Source organism: Peromyscus maniculatus, chromosome 15, assembly GCF_049852395.1.
Source record: "Peromyscus maniculatus bairdii isolate BWxNUB_F1_BW_parent chromosome 15, HU_Pman_BW_mat_3.1, whole genome shotgun sequence".
NCBI lineage: Eukaryota > Metazoa > Chordata > Mammalia > Rodentia > Cricetidae > Peromyscus > Peromyscus maniculatus.
In genome coordinates this window covers 31382228-31401321 of record NC_134866.1, presented here as the reverse complement: position 1 = coordinate 31401321, position 19094 = coordinate 31382228, and the positions used below count along the sequence as shown (strand labels likewise).

The window sequence follows — 19094 nt, the reverse complement described above, 5'->3', positions numbered from 1 at the left end:
AGATAATACTTATATTTGAGTTCATTACAGGTAACTGCAATCAAGAGACAGAAGAGGGAAGTACACAAATAACGATTTAACAAGGGAAACAAGTTAAGTTTGCCACAGCAAGCTGCACCAAGCCTGGGAAACAGCACATGCAGCTGGTGTCAGGAAAAGTGGTATAGAGAAGATCACACCAGAAATGGTCCTATGTCTTAGGTTAATGCTGCTGTGACTAAACACACACCACAACCAAAAGCAAGTGGAAGGAAAGGTTTACTTGGTTTACACTTCATCATCATCATCAAAGGAAGTCAGCACAGGAACTCAGAAAGGGCAGAAACCTGGAGGCAGGAGCTGGTGCAGGAGGCGTGGATGAACGCTGGTACCAATTTCTATTCTAATTTGTTGTGGAATAATTTTTTAGTACACTGTGAAGATGTGTCTTTGCCAAGGCACCTTCTGATTGGTTTAATAAAAAGCTAAATGGCCGCCAGGTGGTGATGGCATGCACCTGTAATCCCAGCACTTGGGAGGCAGAGGCAGGTGGATCTCTGGGAGTTCGAAGCCAGCCTGGTCTACAGAGCTAGTCTAGGACAGGCTCCAAAGCTACAGAGAAACCTTGTCTCAGGAAAAAAAAAAAAAAAAAAAAAAAAAAAAAAAAAAAAGCTAAATGGCCATTAGCTAGGCAGGAGGTATAGGCAGGAAAGCCAGAGAGAGAGAACTCTGGGGGGAAAGAGGGAGGAATCACAAGCAGACGGAGAGAGAAAATAAATATGCCATGTTCAAAAAGTTACCACCACATGGCAGAGGGTAGATAAGAAATATGGGTTAATTTAAAATGTAAGAGTTAGCTAGTAACAAGCCTGAGTTAACAGCTGAGCATTTATAATTAATAAGTCTCTAAGTGGAAATGTGGGAGCAACTACCGAGACACAGAAATTCCGCCTAAACTAGTTAGAGTTACTATTGCTATGATGAAATAAATGACCAAAAGCAAGTAGGGGAGGAAAGGGTTTATTTTGGCTTACACTTCCAAATCTTAGTCCATCATTGAAGGAAGTTGGGACAGGAACTCAAGCAGGGTAGTAACCTGGAGGCAGGAGCTGATACAGAAGCCATGAAAGGGTGCTGCTTACTGGCTTGCTCCCCAAGGCTTGCTCAGCATACTTTCTAATGGAACCCAGGACCACCAGCTCAAGGATGGAAAGACCCACAATGGGCTGGGCCCACCACCATCAATCACTAATTGAGAAAATGCCCACAGGCTTGCCTAAAGCCCAATTTTATCGAGGTATTTTCTAAACTGAAGCGCCCTCTGTTCTGATCACTCCATCTTGTGTTAAGTTGACAGAAAACTAGCCAGCACACCCCGAAGGTGAGTCAGAACGTTAATCAACAGAAACTAGAGGACGGAAAAGGAGCACTGAGAGTTTAATTAGGATCAGCTGAAAACCAGCAGATTCCTTTGTCACAGAGATTTAATAGACAAAGGAGAGTTAGTGAAGTCTGATTCTCTGTCATTCAAGGCTTCTATTTTAGCCTATTCTATTGGGGACTGAGTTGCTTATCAGTTGTAGAAACAATGGGGGTAGCATAAAACCTCCTTTTAAAACCGTTAATCAAATCCAACTGAGGGACAGTAGTTTACTGCTGTAGCTTGTCTCACCACAGTGCCATTTCCCTAAAGGAAGTATTTAACATGCACTTTCTCTGTTGAGACCTCTTACTGGACATTCTTCTGTAAAACAAACACAACAAATCAAAGCAATCTCTGCCTTCAATTCCCAAAGGAGCATTTCAACGATTCTGCAAATGAAATGGACACATATCTAGTTAAGGTTAACTAAGAGCTTTGCTGAAGCTAGTTTTCTGGAATGTTCTTTTAATTCAATGAATTGCAAAGATTGCACTTTATTTCTAAAGAAAATAAGCAAACAGCAAACCAGACAGACAAGAGAATTCACATTAAACTCACACATGCTGGTATAGAAACCAAATTCTAAGAGTCTGACAACTGCATTAGAAACCACCATCTTTGGTTTCTGTATTTTTTAAGACAGAGTCTCACTCAAACTCATGTGTGCACATACACACACACACACACACACACACACACACACACACACACACCAAGTCACTTCAGATCAAATCTATGGTAGGCAACCTCTCTAACAACTGAGCCAACCCAGCCACCTTTTCACTCATTTTTGGTACTGAATAACTCCATTGTTTTTGTGTTTACATTATAACAAACTGTCTTTTGTCCCTTCAGAGAAAGTAGCTTATGTTCAAATGCATGAATAACATCAAATAAGTATGCTATATAGAGAGACATATAAAGAGTATACATCACAAAAAACTGTTAACAATGACTACAATCTTAAAATCCAAAGCGAAGATCCGCAACTATGATAGCCAAGAATCAGCACTAAGCGCAGACATATGCTTGGGGACAGCTACTTTACCCACTATCATCCATCCTTTGTATGAGAAGCGTTAAATTTACATGGAATCTTGACTAAATAAATGCTACATTTCTCAAATGGTAGAGGTCAGGTTCAAAATAAGTAGCCTTCTTTATCTCTTCTGTCTTCCTGCTGACAGATCTACAAAAATGATGACTACAGCTTGAACATCCATCTTGAAGCTCCGCTAATGATGGCAGAATTTAAAAGAAAAAAAGTAATTATCTGTGATATACTGGACCTGCAAACTGACTTACTGTCTGATTCATGGGGAGAGAGAAAGAGATTGCTCTTTGCTTAGCATTTTCTGCCACTGGCAGCCAAGTCAACAATGTCCTAAGGAGTATACTGGGCTGGCTACTTGCCAAAGACAGGCTTCCAGGAATGGGATGTAAAATGGTGACATGAAATACCATGGGTGGCCCGGTGTGAAGAGCAATCTACCATCTAACGGCCAGACAGAAGTAAGCAGCTAAATAAGTTGGGCTAACTAGTTCATCTCTGTGGAGAAAAAGAAAATAGAGAAATGTTCACTGACTATTCAGTGGTCCTTATTTTAGGTATTTTCCTTCATATTCAAACACATCAAATGCTAAATTTACTAATGTTGGATGTGATTTGTTTTATAACAGGATCTCTGAATTTTTAAGTCTGTGAACTACATGCTATTCAACCAAAATGAAGCAATATAACTAGTTTAGTCAGTCCCTTTGGTTTAAGGTAAACTAATATCGATTAATAATCTCACTTCAATGTGGGATTCATGTCAGCTTTGTTTAATGAGCAGAAATGTCTAGAACAGCAAACATTACATGCAAGTAACATTTCAATCTTAATTTTAAAAAGAATTTCTATACAGCATCTTTTTGTTGTTGTTTTTGTTTTTTTGCTCGCTCTCTCTCTCTCTCTCTCTCTCTCTCTCTCTCTCTCTCTCCCTCTCCCCCTCCATCTCTCCATCTCCCCCTCCATCTCCCTCTCTCTCTCTCTCTCTCTCTCTCTCTTTCTCTCTCTCTTTGTGTGTGTGTGTGTGTGAGTGTGTGTGTGTGTGTGTGTGTGTGTGTGTGTGTGTGTGTGTGTTTTAGAGACAGGGTCTTACTATATATAGTCCTATGTGGTCTGGAACTCAATGGACTTAAAACTCCTGATCTTCCTGCCTTCAGCTCCCAAGTGCTGGGACTATAAGAGAGCAGAGAGATCATCAAACCCCTTGGAACTGGAGCTACAGATGGTTGTGAGACACCATGTGGGTGCTGGAAATCAAATCCAGATCCTCTGGGAGAACAGCAAGTGTTCCTAACAGCTTGGCCATCTCTTCTGCCCCTAAACAATCCTTTTTTTAAAGGGGAGAGGGTGTCAATGATGGCAAAAACTTGATGCCTACCTACCCTGCTGCCTCACCCAGCAAGGATAGAGCTCGGTCCTCCATATTCTGTATTAATTGTATCATCCATGCTTTTACTTTTCTCTTCATTCCTCCCAGTTTATGCTTTCTTACACTACTGTATCATATCATTTGGAAGTAGGTAAGACAAAACTATTCAGCAGTACCTACATTCATATTCAGTGTTGTCCCAGTTTCTCTTTTCATCTATTCCATGAAAAGTACAAGTTCTTTGAAGTTGGCTGCTTTTCTATATAATGTAACAGTGCTCTAAAAGTTTCTGAGCAACAACAAACCTAAATTACTTTCAGACCTCCCCAAATGAAGTGCTGCCACTGTACTGCCTTGCTCTCCTCTCCTAGGCAATGAGTACTACGGTTGTGACATGACTTGTGTTATGGAGTGTTTGATCCTGCAGCCTTGAAAAGGCACTGACATAGATGATCCCACAGCAACCAGTCCAGCTAAGAGGCTAAAACAGGTGTCTAACAAGAGAAACAACACTGAGTTTGATCTTAGATGTGTTGAGTTTAGAATATAGAGCATAGAGCTTGTTTCATGAGTTGTCAGAAATTGGACCGTAATCTAGGCTGCACAATACCCACTCACTAGCTGCCGGGAGTGAACAGAAGTTATGAGGGCAAAAAGATGCAAGAAACTATCCAAGACCAAGTGGTAAGTAGTCAAGAAGAGGTCCTTAAGAAAATGCCCATGACTAGATTAAGGCAAAGAAATATGAAGTAGTTGCAGAAATGTAAATACCACTGGAGATGATCTGTTTTATCCCCTATGTGTCCCTCATAACTAGAAAATGCCTGACTGGTAGCAGGAGTTTGATAAATACATCTCCTGAATAAACAGTCCAGGGACAGGCAGCAAACCAAGCTCAAGGCTAGAAAGGAAGAGTTTCAAGGCACGCGCCAACTGTGCTCCGTAGAAAGGAAGAGTTTCAAGGCACACGCCAACTGTGCTCCATATTACAGCAGTGGTAGAATGAGACCTGAGAAAAGGTCTTGGAATTTAGACTTTTTTCCCTTTTAATTCTGTTTGGTTTTGTTATTGGTTTGCGTTGATGTAGCCTTCGCTAGCCTAGCATGCCCTATGTAGGCCAGGCTGGCTTCAAACTCAAAGCAATCCTCTTGCCTAAGCTTCCGGAGTGATGAAATCACAGGTGTATACCACCACATCAAACTGGATTTGCATATTTAGAGTGTCACTGATCTCCGAGAGGAGTCTCAGTGACAACAGCAGAAGCTGACAGCACAGACCTCAAGATGAACGGTGACGTGGGATGAGTCAGTACTTCTGAAACATCGATAACAGAAAAGATGATCAGAGAAGAGCTTGCAAACAAAAGTGGATTGCAAAAAGATTTTATCATATTCATAAGCTTAGGACAAAAGAGTAAATAAAGAGGAAAGGCTGGGGGGGAAGGAAAAGAAGATACAAAAGGTTGAAGTTATAAATGTAAATATGAGAGAGACAAAAATAAGAACTCAAAGGCACTTACAGAATGCTCAAGCAAATGGAACATCTGATACATCCTAAATTGTAAAAATGCAGACAGCATCTTGGTAAAACAATTTCTTATAGTTTTTCTGATTATTGCCTTAAAACAGTTTCCTGAAAGAACTAAACTGAGTTTCTGAACCAGTAAGTACAACAATCTAGACTCCAAGTACAAATGGACAAGATAAAATTACTTCTAAGGCCAGAAATAATTTGAATTCAATGTTGTAATACATGTCAATGACTGCTATGCAAATTATCTGTAACATATATATGAAATCATCCATCTATATCCCACAATAATATTCATGCTTAAGAGATAATCAGAAGAAATCCTTTGCCTATAGCTCCATTTCTATTGTTATTTGACCTAAGAAGCTGTCAACATCCCACATATTGGAATTAACATGAGAATACAGGAAAGTTACATACTCACTTAGAACCTTAAACACACCATGAAGTTTCCACTCAGCAAATATGAAACTATATCATCTGAAAACGGGAAGCCTTCATTTGAAAGTAACATAATTTCTGGGGATCTAAGAAGGCCACTGCAAGGTTACATCCCATTTCAAAATCTTCAAGCTAAATGGTCATCCACCATAACAGCCCTAACCTTTCAGAGATTCTGTGCTAAGAATCAAAAAGAGAAAGGAGGAAATAAAACTGATATAAAGGAATCCCCCAATCCCATTCTGTCTTCTCTCTGAAGGTTTCACTTACATCTCTAATGACACTAACGCATTTTGCATTACCATTAAGGGTCACTTTTAAAATCCACTTGTCATGCATCACTAACAGCCTTGCCTTGACTGCCACATCATTTTATACATTTGTAAAAAGCTAAGAACAGCTTAAGTTTACAAATGGATTTCTGAAGCCCTTAACTTAGCCACACTTTGACTTTAAGCACAGCTACAATTTGGCTTTACTCACACATCAGTTCCAGGTCAAAGCCTGCTCTTCCTTACGAAGTTTCTGTGCTGGACAGGCTGATCTTCCCCTTAATCTAGTGCCTTTGTTGCTTCCAATCACTCTCTCTAGATTCAAACTTACCCCTGACCATGCCCCTAAAAAATGTAACCAGATACAAGGCTCAATCAAATTCTGTTCCCGCTGACAGCATTTCTTCACGCTTTCTGGATCATTTTCTAATCAGCTTCATCTTTCACTAGCATAAAAACGTAGCCCTACATAGTGATCACATGACATTTTGCCACCATACATGTACTTTCATGCTATAGCACGTATGTGTCTATAATATCCTTTGTCCTTCTCTTCTCAGCCTTGCAAACTTCTAATGATCAGTTCAGTCAGTCATAATAAAATACCAGACTGGGAAACTTAAACAACAGAAATGTATTTTCTCATAGTTCTTGGTGCTGGACGGTTATAATCAAGGGGATAGCAAATCTGGTTTCTGGTTGACCTGCTACATCCTCAACAGCTATTCTTTTTGGTCTTGGGAGGAAGGTAAAGAAAAGTAAGCATACATTATCTAGAGTCTCACATTCTTTTGTTCTCTTATTCTGTTGGCTGGATCTTATTATGAAACCCAGGATGGCCCTGAACTTGTGATTCTTCCGACTCAAGTTAAGGACTAGGATTATAGGCCTGCACCATCCCACACAGCTTTGATGTCTCTTCATAGAAGAACATTATTTCTATGGGCTCTTTTGATCCATTTTAACTTGAATTACTTTCTTAAAACCTCACTCCCAAATATAGCCACCCCAGAGGTGGGGCTTCAGCATAAGAATTCTGACCAGATACATTCAATCCACTACCAAACCCACTCTCACATGCCACAGTACTCCATAACTTAGCACCTCTTCATCTTGGTTCCACAGAAGTTTGTGTTTCTATAGCATTTTATGGCTCAGATATTTGCTATGGGGTTTGACTGCCTGTATATGCTTAAAAAGAAAATAATAGATGAGGGTACTATATAGGATCAACAGATCAAATCTGTTCACTTGTATTATTCAAACCTATCCTTTTTACTAATGTCCTAACAATATCTGAATTTATCATTATGATTGTACATTTGTCAATTTCCCCTTGTAATTCTGTGTTTACTTGACACAAATGGAAATACCTCAGATGCTCAAAGTATTAGGGACTGTCAATTTTTCCCTAAAGAGCAAAATGTTCCTTTTACCATTAAGTCACTCTTACCACTAATTATAATGACTACTTTTTATTTGATGTCAATTTTGTGACATTAATCATCTAACTTGCTTAGTACGTTTCTGCTTTATTCTATATTTCTTTTTTTTCTCTCCAGCCCTATATTTCTTTACTTTTAACCTTTCAGTGTAATTATATTTTAGATATACTACCAATAATATAATAGAATCACAAAATATTTTTCACTACTGTAATCCTGAGAATTTGGGGGTTATATGTCAAGTTTAATCTGTTTGCATCTACTGTGACTACTGACATATTTGTATTTAGACCTATCATCTTATCCTGTAATAACTATTTATGAAAATCTACATTTTCTCCCTTTCTGCCTTTTATTGGAATCACTAAATGTTCTTGAATGACATATCAGGAGATTTATGCTGCAAATGACACAGGTAAGAAGATGACATATTTTCAGGAGAGAACTTGAAAACAGTAATCAAGTCAGCCAAGGGCTGTGGCCCTCGCTCTGTGGTAAAAGGATTGCCTAGCATACAAAAGACCCTAGATTCAATCTTTATCACCACAAAATGAAATAAATTTATAACCAAAGATAAATCTGCTTTTAAAAACGATTTTATTATACCTATTTATTTGTGTGTTCCATGTCTCTGTGCATGTAGAGGTCAGAGGGCAACTTTCAGAGTCAGTTCTGTCCTTTCCACCGTGGGGTCCTAGGATGGAACGTGACTCACCAGGCTTGGAGGCAGGCACCTGTGCCAGCTAAGACATAGTCCTTGTCCAAGTCTGATTTTTATAATCCCCATGTGGTGGATATTCCACTCATGATTAGCAGTTTAGCAGGAAACTGTTCTCTAGACTACTTTAAAGATGTAACTCCTCCGGATTCTTACATAACCTCTGAATACTTACTTCCTCTTCTCCTTCATCCTCTAGTTCATCATCATCATCATCTTCTCCTTCTTCCCCGAGAGGTGGAGGTAAAGGGCCCAGGATATCTTCATCCACAGTGTTGACTGGTTCTCCTACCGTTTTAGGGGGTAAAGGAGGGCCAATTAACTCATCATCATCATCATCAGAAGAAGAGTCAGAACTGTCTTCACTGCCACTGCTGCTTGTGTCCCTGGAAACACAGAAACAGACACTCTTTGCTTCTGCTGCAGACCCTTTGCCTCTCCAGGGTATCTCTGGAGACAGCACTAAGTTCTCAGGAAACCCTACCTCTCCTCATAATGGGTAAATTTTTCAATACGTCCACATTTGCAGTTCAAACATTAAATGAATAAATGTAGTATTCAACTATTACTTTATCTTGCCTGGCATGGTTGTTCACACCTTTATTCCCAGCACTCAAAAAGCAGACAGATCTCTAAATTTAAGGCCAGCCCAGTATACATGGAGAGTTCTAGTTCCAGGCTAGCCAGGGTTTCAGAGTAAGACTCTGTATAAAAATAAATAAATAAATAAACAAAACAAAAACAACCTTTATCTACTTATCTTACTCAAGCACTATCTCTTAGAGCTTCATGAAGTCATTTATCACCCATAAAAAGACAGGAGAACAGCAGAATTCAGAAGAAAACTACAAAAAACTAACTTGTGAAACCACTGAGCTAACCAATGCCTCTATTAACTGCACTTAAGCCAATCGCTGTCACCAAAGGAGCAAATAAAGCCTTCCATGTGAGGACATAAGCATTACTCTAGAACTTTGGGGCACAAATCCTAAAACACAAAATATTTTCCAATGCTAATCCAGAGTTACACATCGTTAACTTAAAGCACTAACTACAGCCTTGTTCTCTCATTCTCACTAAGGTCTCTGTCAAATATCTACAGGCATTCTGAAGTCCGCAAACCATCCAATATACTTAGATTTCACCCCCAAAGAGCTGAGCAGCCCTAATTGTATAAATCTTTCAACTACCTCAAAGATTAAAGTATCACTGACTTCTCCCTCTAGTAAGCTCCATGAAAGCAGACATTCCTATTTTGTCCATTGCTCTCCATTGGGCACAAAATGATGTTTGATATACAGAAGTTACTCCATAGCTACTTGAGGGAAAAATGGAATTTTTTTTATCTAGGTTTAATATTCTAAGGAATATAGTCTAACACACATGTCATCCTTACATAAAGAGCTAGCAACTCTCCAAAAAAGATGTAATATGCAGTGACATCACTGTAGCCTTCTACTAACTGGACAGGGTAAGACAGTTCACCATGAGGGTCTTTGCTCTGTGGAACCGCTCTTCCTGTGGCTCGTCATATGGCTTGTCACCTCCTCAGAAGCTTCAGAGCACACCTTTCTACCAGTCACCATTAACCTACTTTATTTTGTTTATCTTTATTATATAATGAATTACTGTGTTTGATCAGCTAATTAGTTGTTCATGACTGTTATCTACTTCCTTAGGGCTCCTGCTCCAATATGAACATAGTGAGAACAGAGTTCTGACTTGCTGACTGCTATAACCCACTGCCTAGGAGTGTTTACCACAGAGGATGTTCAATAAATAACAAATAACAGCTGAATAACTTCATGCTCAATCATGCACACTGTCCTAAAGTCCAATTTTCCAGCTATATGAGAAGTCACAGACTTTTTAATGCAAGACTATCAGGCCATTGAGAACATTAAACCAAAATGCTGATCCTTAGCAGCTATGGTAAGTTAACTATGTTAACTAGTTCAAAAGTAAGCATTAAACTGGGAACTAAGCTTATCCATGTTAATTTCATGGTTCATTATCTATGCCTAATACTCCCATAAAATCTGGATGGAATGCATTAGCTCTTAATTCCATTTCTGGCTTTATACTTCTAATATTCCCAAGCCAAAAAAAAATTTTAATTTAACATATTTTCAGTATTCTGAAAAACTAAGTCCATGGAGTTATGTTCAAAAATGTCGCTGATAGAAAGCAAAATACATTCCATATTGAAAGTATCCCTTTGGCCAGGCGGTGGTGGCGCACGCCTTTAATCCCAGCACTTGGGAGGCAGAGGCAGGCGGAACTCTGTGAGTTCGAGGCCAGCCTGGGCTACCAAGTGAGTTCCAGGAAAGGCGCAAAGCTACATAGAGAAACCCTGTCTCGAAAAAACAAAGAAAAAAAAAAAGAAAGAAAGAAAGTATCCCTTGATTCAGTGTGGTACCAAAGCAGGAACTGGAGACTGAAAAACAGTACACACTGGGTAGTAAACAGCTAAGAGTCAAGTCCTCTCCTCTGTTTTCCCAGCAGACTGTTTACAAGACACTTGTAACTAAAGACTAAATGATGCCTATAATCCAATTTTAATTTAGGAAGTAAATCCTTAAGCAATACTCACTGCTTTTACTGTGAATTTCTTAGAAGAAAGGCAAACGACCAAATAGCTTCTATCTTACAAATCAGACGGTATGTACACGACATTTCTCTCCTAACTGAAGTGATATTCCATTGGCTCAATGATACCTGTCTTTCATGTCCATAAAATGCTTCTTCTTGTTGTTCTCATTTTGCTTTTGGTTTTTTTATTGAGAAGGATCTCATAGGCTAAAATTACATGTGCCATCATGAGGTTCACATAACTTCTGTTTTTGTTTTTGTTTTTGAGACATGGTCTTACTCCATAGTCCTAGTTGGCCTGGAACTCACAAAGATCCACCTGCTTCTTCTTTCCAAGTGCTGGAATTCCTTTCAAGCCAATAAATGTGGAAGTATTAGGCAATTATCTTTTTCTAAACTAAATTTCAATAACATTCCAGATTTTTCAGAAACTATTTACATGATATGTGATACTGACTCCCAATATACCACAAAGGCAAAATAATTAATCATCATCATCTAAGAATTATTTAAGAATATATAAAAGATGAGTGGGGTGACATACACATTTAATCCCAGCACTCAGAAGGCAGAAGCAAGCAGATCTCTGCGACTGTAATGCCAGCCTGGTCTACAGAGTGAGTTCCAGGACAGATAGGGATGCCTAGAGAGATCCTGTCTCAAACAACAATATAAAATATATTAATGATCAGGCATGGTGGTACAAATCTGCAATCCTAAGACTCCAAGAGATAAAGGCAGGAAGATTACTGCTGAGTTCCACATCATTGATGGTTACAGAGCAAGTCTGTGCCTCAGAAATAAATAAATACATAAGTAAATAAACAAAAATAAGATAGTGTGTGTTTTTAGAGCACAGTTTGGGAAGGAAGTGGTTTTTGCTCAGGCTGGCCAGAACTTCTGATCTTTTTGCCTCTTCTTCCTGAGGACTGCTATCATAGGCATGTGCAAAAACCAAGAGCTGGGAACACAGCTCAAAAGTGGAGCATTCACCTAGCAGGCACAGCCCTTATTTGATCTCAAGTATATCCTTCCCAAACTGTGCTCTAAAAACTAGTGCCGAGTATGCCATAGTGGCACATAATGTCAATCCCAGCTACTCTGGAAACTAGAAACATAGAGAAGCCTCATCTCAAAAACACTGACCCCACCCTCAAAGTGAAGAAAATGAAATGATCACCAAATCACAAATGCTGGAACATCCCTAGTATAAAATCTTGAACTCATATTGGACTCTACCATGTAATCAAAAAGATGAGCCAGAAATAAATTTTAAAATAGCAAATAACTAAGCTTCTATTTAATCAAAACACATGGAACAAGTATATTTGTATCATTTTTTTTTCTAAAACTCTATAAATATTGGCAAATAGTTATTCAAAAGGGTATGATTTTTTTTTTCTTTTTGTTTGTGACACAAAGTTAGATTTTGTTGTTGCTGCTTTTTATAGTTCTTGGATTCCAAAGCTGACTCTCAGCATTTTTACAACTGTCTAAAGTGGAGAAATAGTATAAATAAATGAATAACTACAAAGTGAGTTCCAGGACAGGCTCCAAAGCTACAGAGAAACCCTGTCTTAAAAAAACAAAATAATAATAATAATAAATAAAACTTGAAAAAATAAATGAATGAATAAATAGATAAATAAACAAAAAAATCTTTTTTTGCCTAAATTAGATTATGAACATCTAGAAAAATGACAGTTTAGGAGGAGAGAAGCCTTCTGAGAAATTCAGGCACCTGGGTGATGGTTTTGAGTGCTCTCTGACTGCACTTGAGCTCGATGGTCTTGGCTCAACATCTTCAATTTGTTTTCTTAATTCTTTCTCTCTGTTCATTTCTTCCTCTTTTTCTCTTGCTTCTGAAGATTAAAAGTAAAAATAATTTCCAACAGTTAGACTTTGAAATTTATCAATATTAGGCTGAAAATTAAGTTACAAAAGAAAATGTGACTAGAGGGGCTAAGAAAGCAATTAATTAGCTAATTAATTAATCAGTTAATGTGATTGGCAGAGTGCCTACACGATGGGCATGAACCAGGTGTGATGGCACCCGCCTATAATTGATGGAGTTCAGGGTCACCAGTCTGGGTTTCATGAAACTGTCTTAACAACAACAACAACAAAAAGCAGGGCTGGAGAGAGAGCTCAACAGTAAAGGAAGGTGTGGCGGTACACACCTTTAACCCTAAGGCTAGGGAGAGAGAGGCAGGAGAATCTGTGTTTGAGGCAAGCCTGGTCTACAGAAGGAGACCTCTAGCCAGGGCTCCATGGCAGTCACATCAGGAACATGACTGTAACTCCAGCTCAAGGGGGATCTGAAGTATCTAACCTACAAAGATCTGCATTCACATGAACATACCAACAAAGAGACACACACAATCAAAAACCAATAAAAAAATTAAAAGACTTTTAAAAAGTGGCCACTACATTATCAAAAACAAAAGCTAAACCGCCTATGACAAAGCCACATTGGGAAAAGTTAAACAGAGCTACAATGTGACATAGCAATCCTCCTACCTCTAGGCATAGGAGAAACTGAAAAGAGAGTCCAGGAGTATTCATTATTGTTCCTTTTGGTTTGGGTTCTTTTGAGACAAGATCTAACTATGTAGTCCTGGCTGGCCTGAAGCTTGCTGTGCAGACTAGGCTGGCCTCCAACTGCCAGCACATCCCCCTGCCTCTGCCTCCTGAGTGCTAGTATTACAGTCATGTGCCATCCTGCTTAGCTTTGAAAACAGGGGTTTTCAGAGGTAGTTGTCCACCCAAAATCATAGCAGTATTATTCCAAACATCTAAAATAGTGGAGCAAATTATTCATCTACAGATGAACAGGTAAGCAGACTGTGGTATATATCCACATAATAGTGCATTATAATTCAGTCTTAAAAAGAAAGATATTCTGCAATGGATGAATGTCAAGGAGTCTATTCTAAGTGAAATAAACCAGTCACAAAAAAGAATAAATACTGAACACACCAATGCAAAATGTACAAAATAACCTACAACAGTCAGAAATCAATCAAAAAATATAATACTTAGTTGCCAGGGGCTGAATAAAAATTATGAATTATTATTTTAAAATGATATATAGTTTCAGTTGTATAGGATTAATAGAGTTACAGAGATGGATGTGGCTACAGCTATTCAGTATTATACACGTAAAAATTGGAACAGATGGCTCAGCAGGTAAAGAAGCTTGTTGCCAAGCCTCACCATCTCAGTTCAATCCCCAAGACCCAACTCCTCCAAGTTTTCCTCTGACCTTTGTGCAATGGCCTGTACCTACTGCCCCCCTAAACACACACACTAAATAAATACATAAATACATAAATAAATGTGATTTTAAAGGTTTTAATGAGAGCTGGACAGTGGTGGCACACATCTTTAATCCTAGCACAAGGGAGGAAGAAGCAGGAGGATCTCTGCATTCCAGGCCAGCCTGGTCTACAGAGTGAGTTTTAGGATAGCCAGGACTTTGCAGAGAAACTCTGTCTTGAAAAATAAAAAACAAAGTTTTAATAGTTAAGCACTGGAAAGATGCCTCAGTCAGAAAATGACTGCCATGCAAGTATGAATTTGAATCCCCAGAACCCATGCTTTTCAAAGTTGAGCTCAGGTGCGTGTGTCTATAGTCTCAGTGCTGGGGAAGTAGAGACAGGCTGATCCCTAGAGCTTGCTGACCACCCAGCCTACCTGAATCAGCCAACTCCAATTTGGTGACAGAGGTTCACTAAGAAGAGCTGTGTGTGGTGCCACACACCTTTAACCCAGCCCTTGGGAGGCAGAGATAGCTGAATCTGTGAGTTCCAGGTCAGCCTGGTCTACATAGTTGTGTACCAGCATGGACAAGGCTAAAGAGACCTTGTGTCAAATAATAATAATATTAAGAAGAAGAGGAGGAGGAGGAGGAAGAGGAGGAGGAGGAGGAGGAGGGAGAAGAAGAAGAAGAAGAAGAAGAAGAGGAGGAGGAGGAGGAGGAGGAGGAGGAGGAGGAGGAGGAGGAGAAGAAGAAGAAGAAGAAGAAGAAGAAGAAGAAGAAGAAGAAGAAGAAGAAGAAGAAGAAGAAGAAGAAGAAGAGCTTTATGAAGAAGACATCCAATTTCACCTTTTGGATTCTATGTGCATACATGCATACACACATAAACACACACACACCCCAATTTTTTTTAAATGGTTGAACAGGCCAGGCATGGTGATGTATATCAGTACTCCCAATACTCCTGAGGCAGAAAAGGTACTACAAGTTCAAGGTCAGCCTTGAACTACACAAGATGCAGTATCAAATCAGGAAAAAAGGTTTAAGATGATAAATGTTATGTTGTATTTTATCACAACTTTATACACTGGAAGAAACTATCAACCTAAATGACCAACGGTGAGAAAAGAATTGAACAAAATTATTATATAAAGCATCTCAATATAGTATAAAATACAGGCAATAAAAATGGTGATGAGCATTTATATTATAGCCAAGAGGACAAAATTGGATCTCTGTGAGTTCGAGGCCAGCCTGGGCTACAGAGTGAGTTCCAGGACAAGCTCCAAAACTACACAGAGAAACCCTGTCTCAAAAAACCAAAAAAAAAAAAAAGAGGGCAAAATTATCAACAGACTGTTAGAATAAATCTTTTTTTTTCTTTAATTCATATTGATCAAACAATATGGTAGTAGTGTTACATACTACTGTCAATAGTGATGGAGAATATAAATATGCTAAGCAAATTTTTGTGAAACACAAATGAAAAAGACAGACAAAGAGATGGAAAACATATTCAGAAGTAAAATGTTGGGTGACTCCCTTTCTCAGTGTTTTAGGCTGGAAGCAGCACTCACTCATTTCTGAATTCCCTACACCAGGCAACCAAAATCATGAGAAATGTTCAACTAATAAGTCTCTAAGGGTTGATTGGTTGGTTTTTAGACATAGAAAAGTTCGCCAAAAGAATTTTTCCTCTGCTAATCTCAGTTGGCAACTGGAAAGGACACATACGTAGCAAGGGAATTATATGAATAGTCTGGCTTTCATTTGCTACCACCCCAATAATCTAACCTTTTTTTTTTCCCTCTTTAAGCAATAAAGCTGAGGGTTGTTGCCTACACTTATAATCCCAACGCTTGGGAGACAGAAACAGGAGGATTGCCAAGAGCTCAAGGCCAGCCTCTGCTACAAAGTGAGACCCTGTCTCAAAAAAAAGAAAAGAAAATTATATTCTTTAGAGTATTTGTTGCTACGCCATAGAAGACAAGGAATAAAGAGATATCCAGCAAGTATTTAAAAGAAACTAGTCTTTCATGTTAAACACAGACAATAAGAACTCTCGCCGAGTGGTGGTGGTGGTGGTGGTGGTGGTGGTGGCGGTGGTGGTGGTGGTGGTGGCGGTGGCGGTGGTGGCGGCGGCGGTGGTGGTGGCGGCGGCGGCGGCGGCGGCGCACGCCTTTAATCCCAGCACTCGGGAGGCAGAGGCAGGCGGATCTCTGTGAGTTCAAGGCCAGCCTGGGCTACCAAGTGAGTTCCAGGAAAAGGCACAAAGCTACACAGAGAAACCCTGTCTCGAAAAAAAAAAAAAAAGAACTCTCTAGGAAGAGGCAAGGCAAATGCTGCTTTTTTTTTTTTGTGCTCTCCACTGAACCAATGTGGCCAAGAGCCAATATTCTGATGCTGAAGGCAGGTAGCTGGACAAAATAAAGAACAGAAGCCTAGGAGTCAGTTTACCGAGTAGGGAAGCTTCGTTCCTATCCTCAGTTCCTATCCTCACATGCTCTTTGTCAATCTTCCCACCTGCTGGGAGATGAGGACATTTGTTCTCTCAACTCTGACTCTCTCCCAGGTCTTAAGGTATATTCTGTTTCTATCAGGACAGTAGAGAAAGGCAGGAATCATCAGCTGCCTATGTAATCACCATTCCCTTTATCCTTGATAAGGAAGTCATTCTTTTTTCTGCAGGTAGGAGGCAACACTGTGCTTCTGGTCATGCTGGGTCCCTCCCTGCCCGGGGAAGGTGGAGCTCCACTCCATGTTAAAATATTTCCTCTTTCAATGGCCAATTTTGGAAGTGACTTGCTGTACAATATTACGTATACTAGGTATACATTTTTCCCCTCCCGTGACTATCAGGCGCTCATCTGTGTTTGATGTTTGACAATTCAAACTTCTAACAATTTGGGGTCATGAAGACAATCATCTCAGGACAAACCAACACTCTAAAGATGGCAAAGCAGAAAAACGAGGAAAACTTCATGACCCTCATGCCAGGACTCAGAAGACAAAGGCCCCATGCTAGAATTCCTGTCCAAAGAGATACTAAATTTTTCTTATATGGGTCTTTTTGTTTGTTTGTTTGGTTTGGTTTTTCAAGACAGGGTTTCTCTGTGTAGCTTTACACCTTTACTGGAATTCACTCTGTAGTCCAGGCTGGCCTCGAACTCACAGAGATCCACCTGCCTCTGCCTCCCCAATGCTGGGATTAAAGGCGTGCGCCACCACTGCCCGGCTCATGGGTCATTTTTAATTGGGTCTTCTATGATGTCTCTGCAAGGAACCAAAAGCACGTTGCTATCAGCTTTACTTTAACACAAATAAAAGTCAAAGGGAGGGGCCCAGCATGACCAGAAGCACAGATGGAGCTTACCAAGTACAAGGTACTTTTAAATTTTTCCTACAAATTAATCTTTGTAACAATCTCTGAAGTGAATACTATTATCCTACTTTCCAGCTGAAAACTCCAAGGCACAAACTAACTTGCCCACTTAATAGAAACATTAGTTGCCTCAGCAACAAAATGAGGTCTGGGCCCACAACTGGATCCTTCCTTGATGTGATTAGACTTTCTAGTGGCTGTAAAATTAACTAACAAGCATCCCCTGCCTTATGTAACAGTGAGCATGTTTCTCTTCAAAGGCCTATCAAGTAGAAGCTTCACCACTTGCTTGTACAGCAGACCCACCCACCACCAGAATTTTGTAACAGTAATAAATACTCAGAATTACTAGACTCATTCTAGTGAAACATCTAATTCTTTTTTATTTTTTTCAATTTTTGCCAGGCATGGTGGTGCATGCCTTTAATCCCAGTTCTCAGGAGGCAGGATCTCTATGAGTCCAAGGCCAGCCTACTCTACAAAGTGCGGCCAGACAGCATTATAGAGTGAGATCCCATTTCAACAAAGAAGAAGAGTGAACTTTTATTCTTACTACCAAAACTTCAACATTTCAATTGAGGGATGTTTTGGGCTAATCTATAGCTTCATAAGATCAAAGGGAAAAATGAGGGTTCAAGGAAGAAACTGTAGAGTAAAATAAATTCAGGGTTTTCATTCTGGGCTGATGAGACACCAAAGTTAAACAGAATTCCACAGACTGTAGGTGCCCTGGCAATTTTAGCCAATACGGAAACAAGTACAGTGAAAATTAAATATGCCTTGCCTTTACAAAAGCAAACCTACTCCCCACACATTTTTTTTCTTCCAAAGGTCTTGATATCAATTTTGGATTATTTCTCATATTTAATACAACTTTAAATTAGGAGCCTAACTAACTACTTATGGTTAATCTGTACTAATCTAAATAATAGATTCAAATGAATGTAATTTAGCACCTAAAAACTTCAGTCAACACTCAGTAACCACTTAATTAGCAAGCAAGAAAGTAAGTATCACGGAAAGCCAGGCATTGTGGTTCATGCTGGTTATCCCAGTGCTCAGCAGGTAGGAGTAGGATTGTTATGAATCCGAGGCTGGCTTCAGCTACATACACACTGAGTTCCAGGTGAGCCTCAGCTACAGAGATCTTGTCTCAAAATAAAAACAAAAGTCAAGACAACAAAATTACTAAAAATATGAATCTGAATATTTTCTAATGTAAAAATATTCTAATATTTTCTAAGGTGAAAATGTTTCACTTGTGTATTTATACCAACTCACTAGCCTACCATGTCATGAAGATTCACACTTTAATCTATTTAATAACAAAATACTAAGAAAACAAAAATAGATGTTGGCATTTAAACTATATTAATCACCTTAAATGCTAACAATATAGCTACTACGGACCAAGCCGGGCACTCTAATTATGAAAGCAAACAAAAATAAAAAGGTTTAGCCTCAGGGGCTGGAGAGAGGGCTCAGCGGTTAAGAGCACTGGCTGCTCTCCCAGGGGTCCTGAGTTCAAGTCCCAGCAACCACATGGTGGCTCACAACCATCGACAATGAAATCTGGTGCCCTCTTCTGGCCTGCAGACATACATGCAGGCAGAACTCTGTATACATAATAAAT

General features: G+C 39.4%; 1 protein-coding gene across 2 annotated transcripts in view; it reads right to left on the bottom strand.

Moving 5' to 3' along the window:
- The window catches only part of Wdr70 (WD repeat domain 70), a 241147-nt gene that overhangs the window by 203053 nt on the left and 19000 nt on the right, over positions 1 to 19094 (bottom strand). For both annotated transcript variants that reach the window (XM_076551820.1, XM_076551819.1), the window contains 2 exons: positions 12562 to 12682; positions 8404 to 8614 (listed from right to left, as the gene is read on the bottom strand). In XM_076551820.1, the coding sequence (XP_076407935.1) occupies positions 8404 to 8614; positions 12562 to 12682 (332 nt within the window). The remainder of the gene's footprint in view (positions 1 to 8403; positions 8615 to 12561; positions 12683 to 19094) is intronic.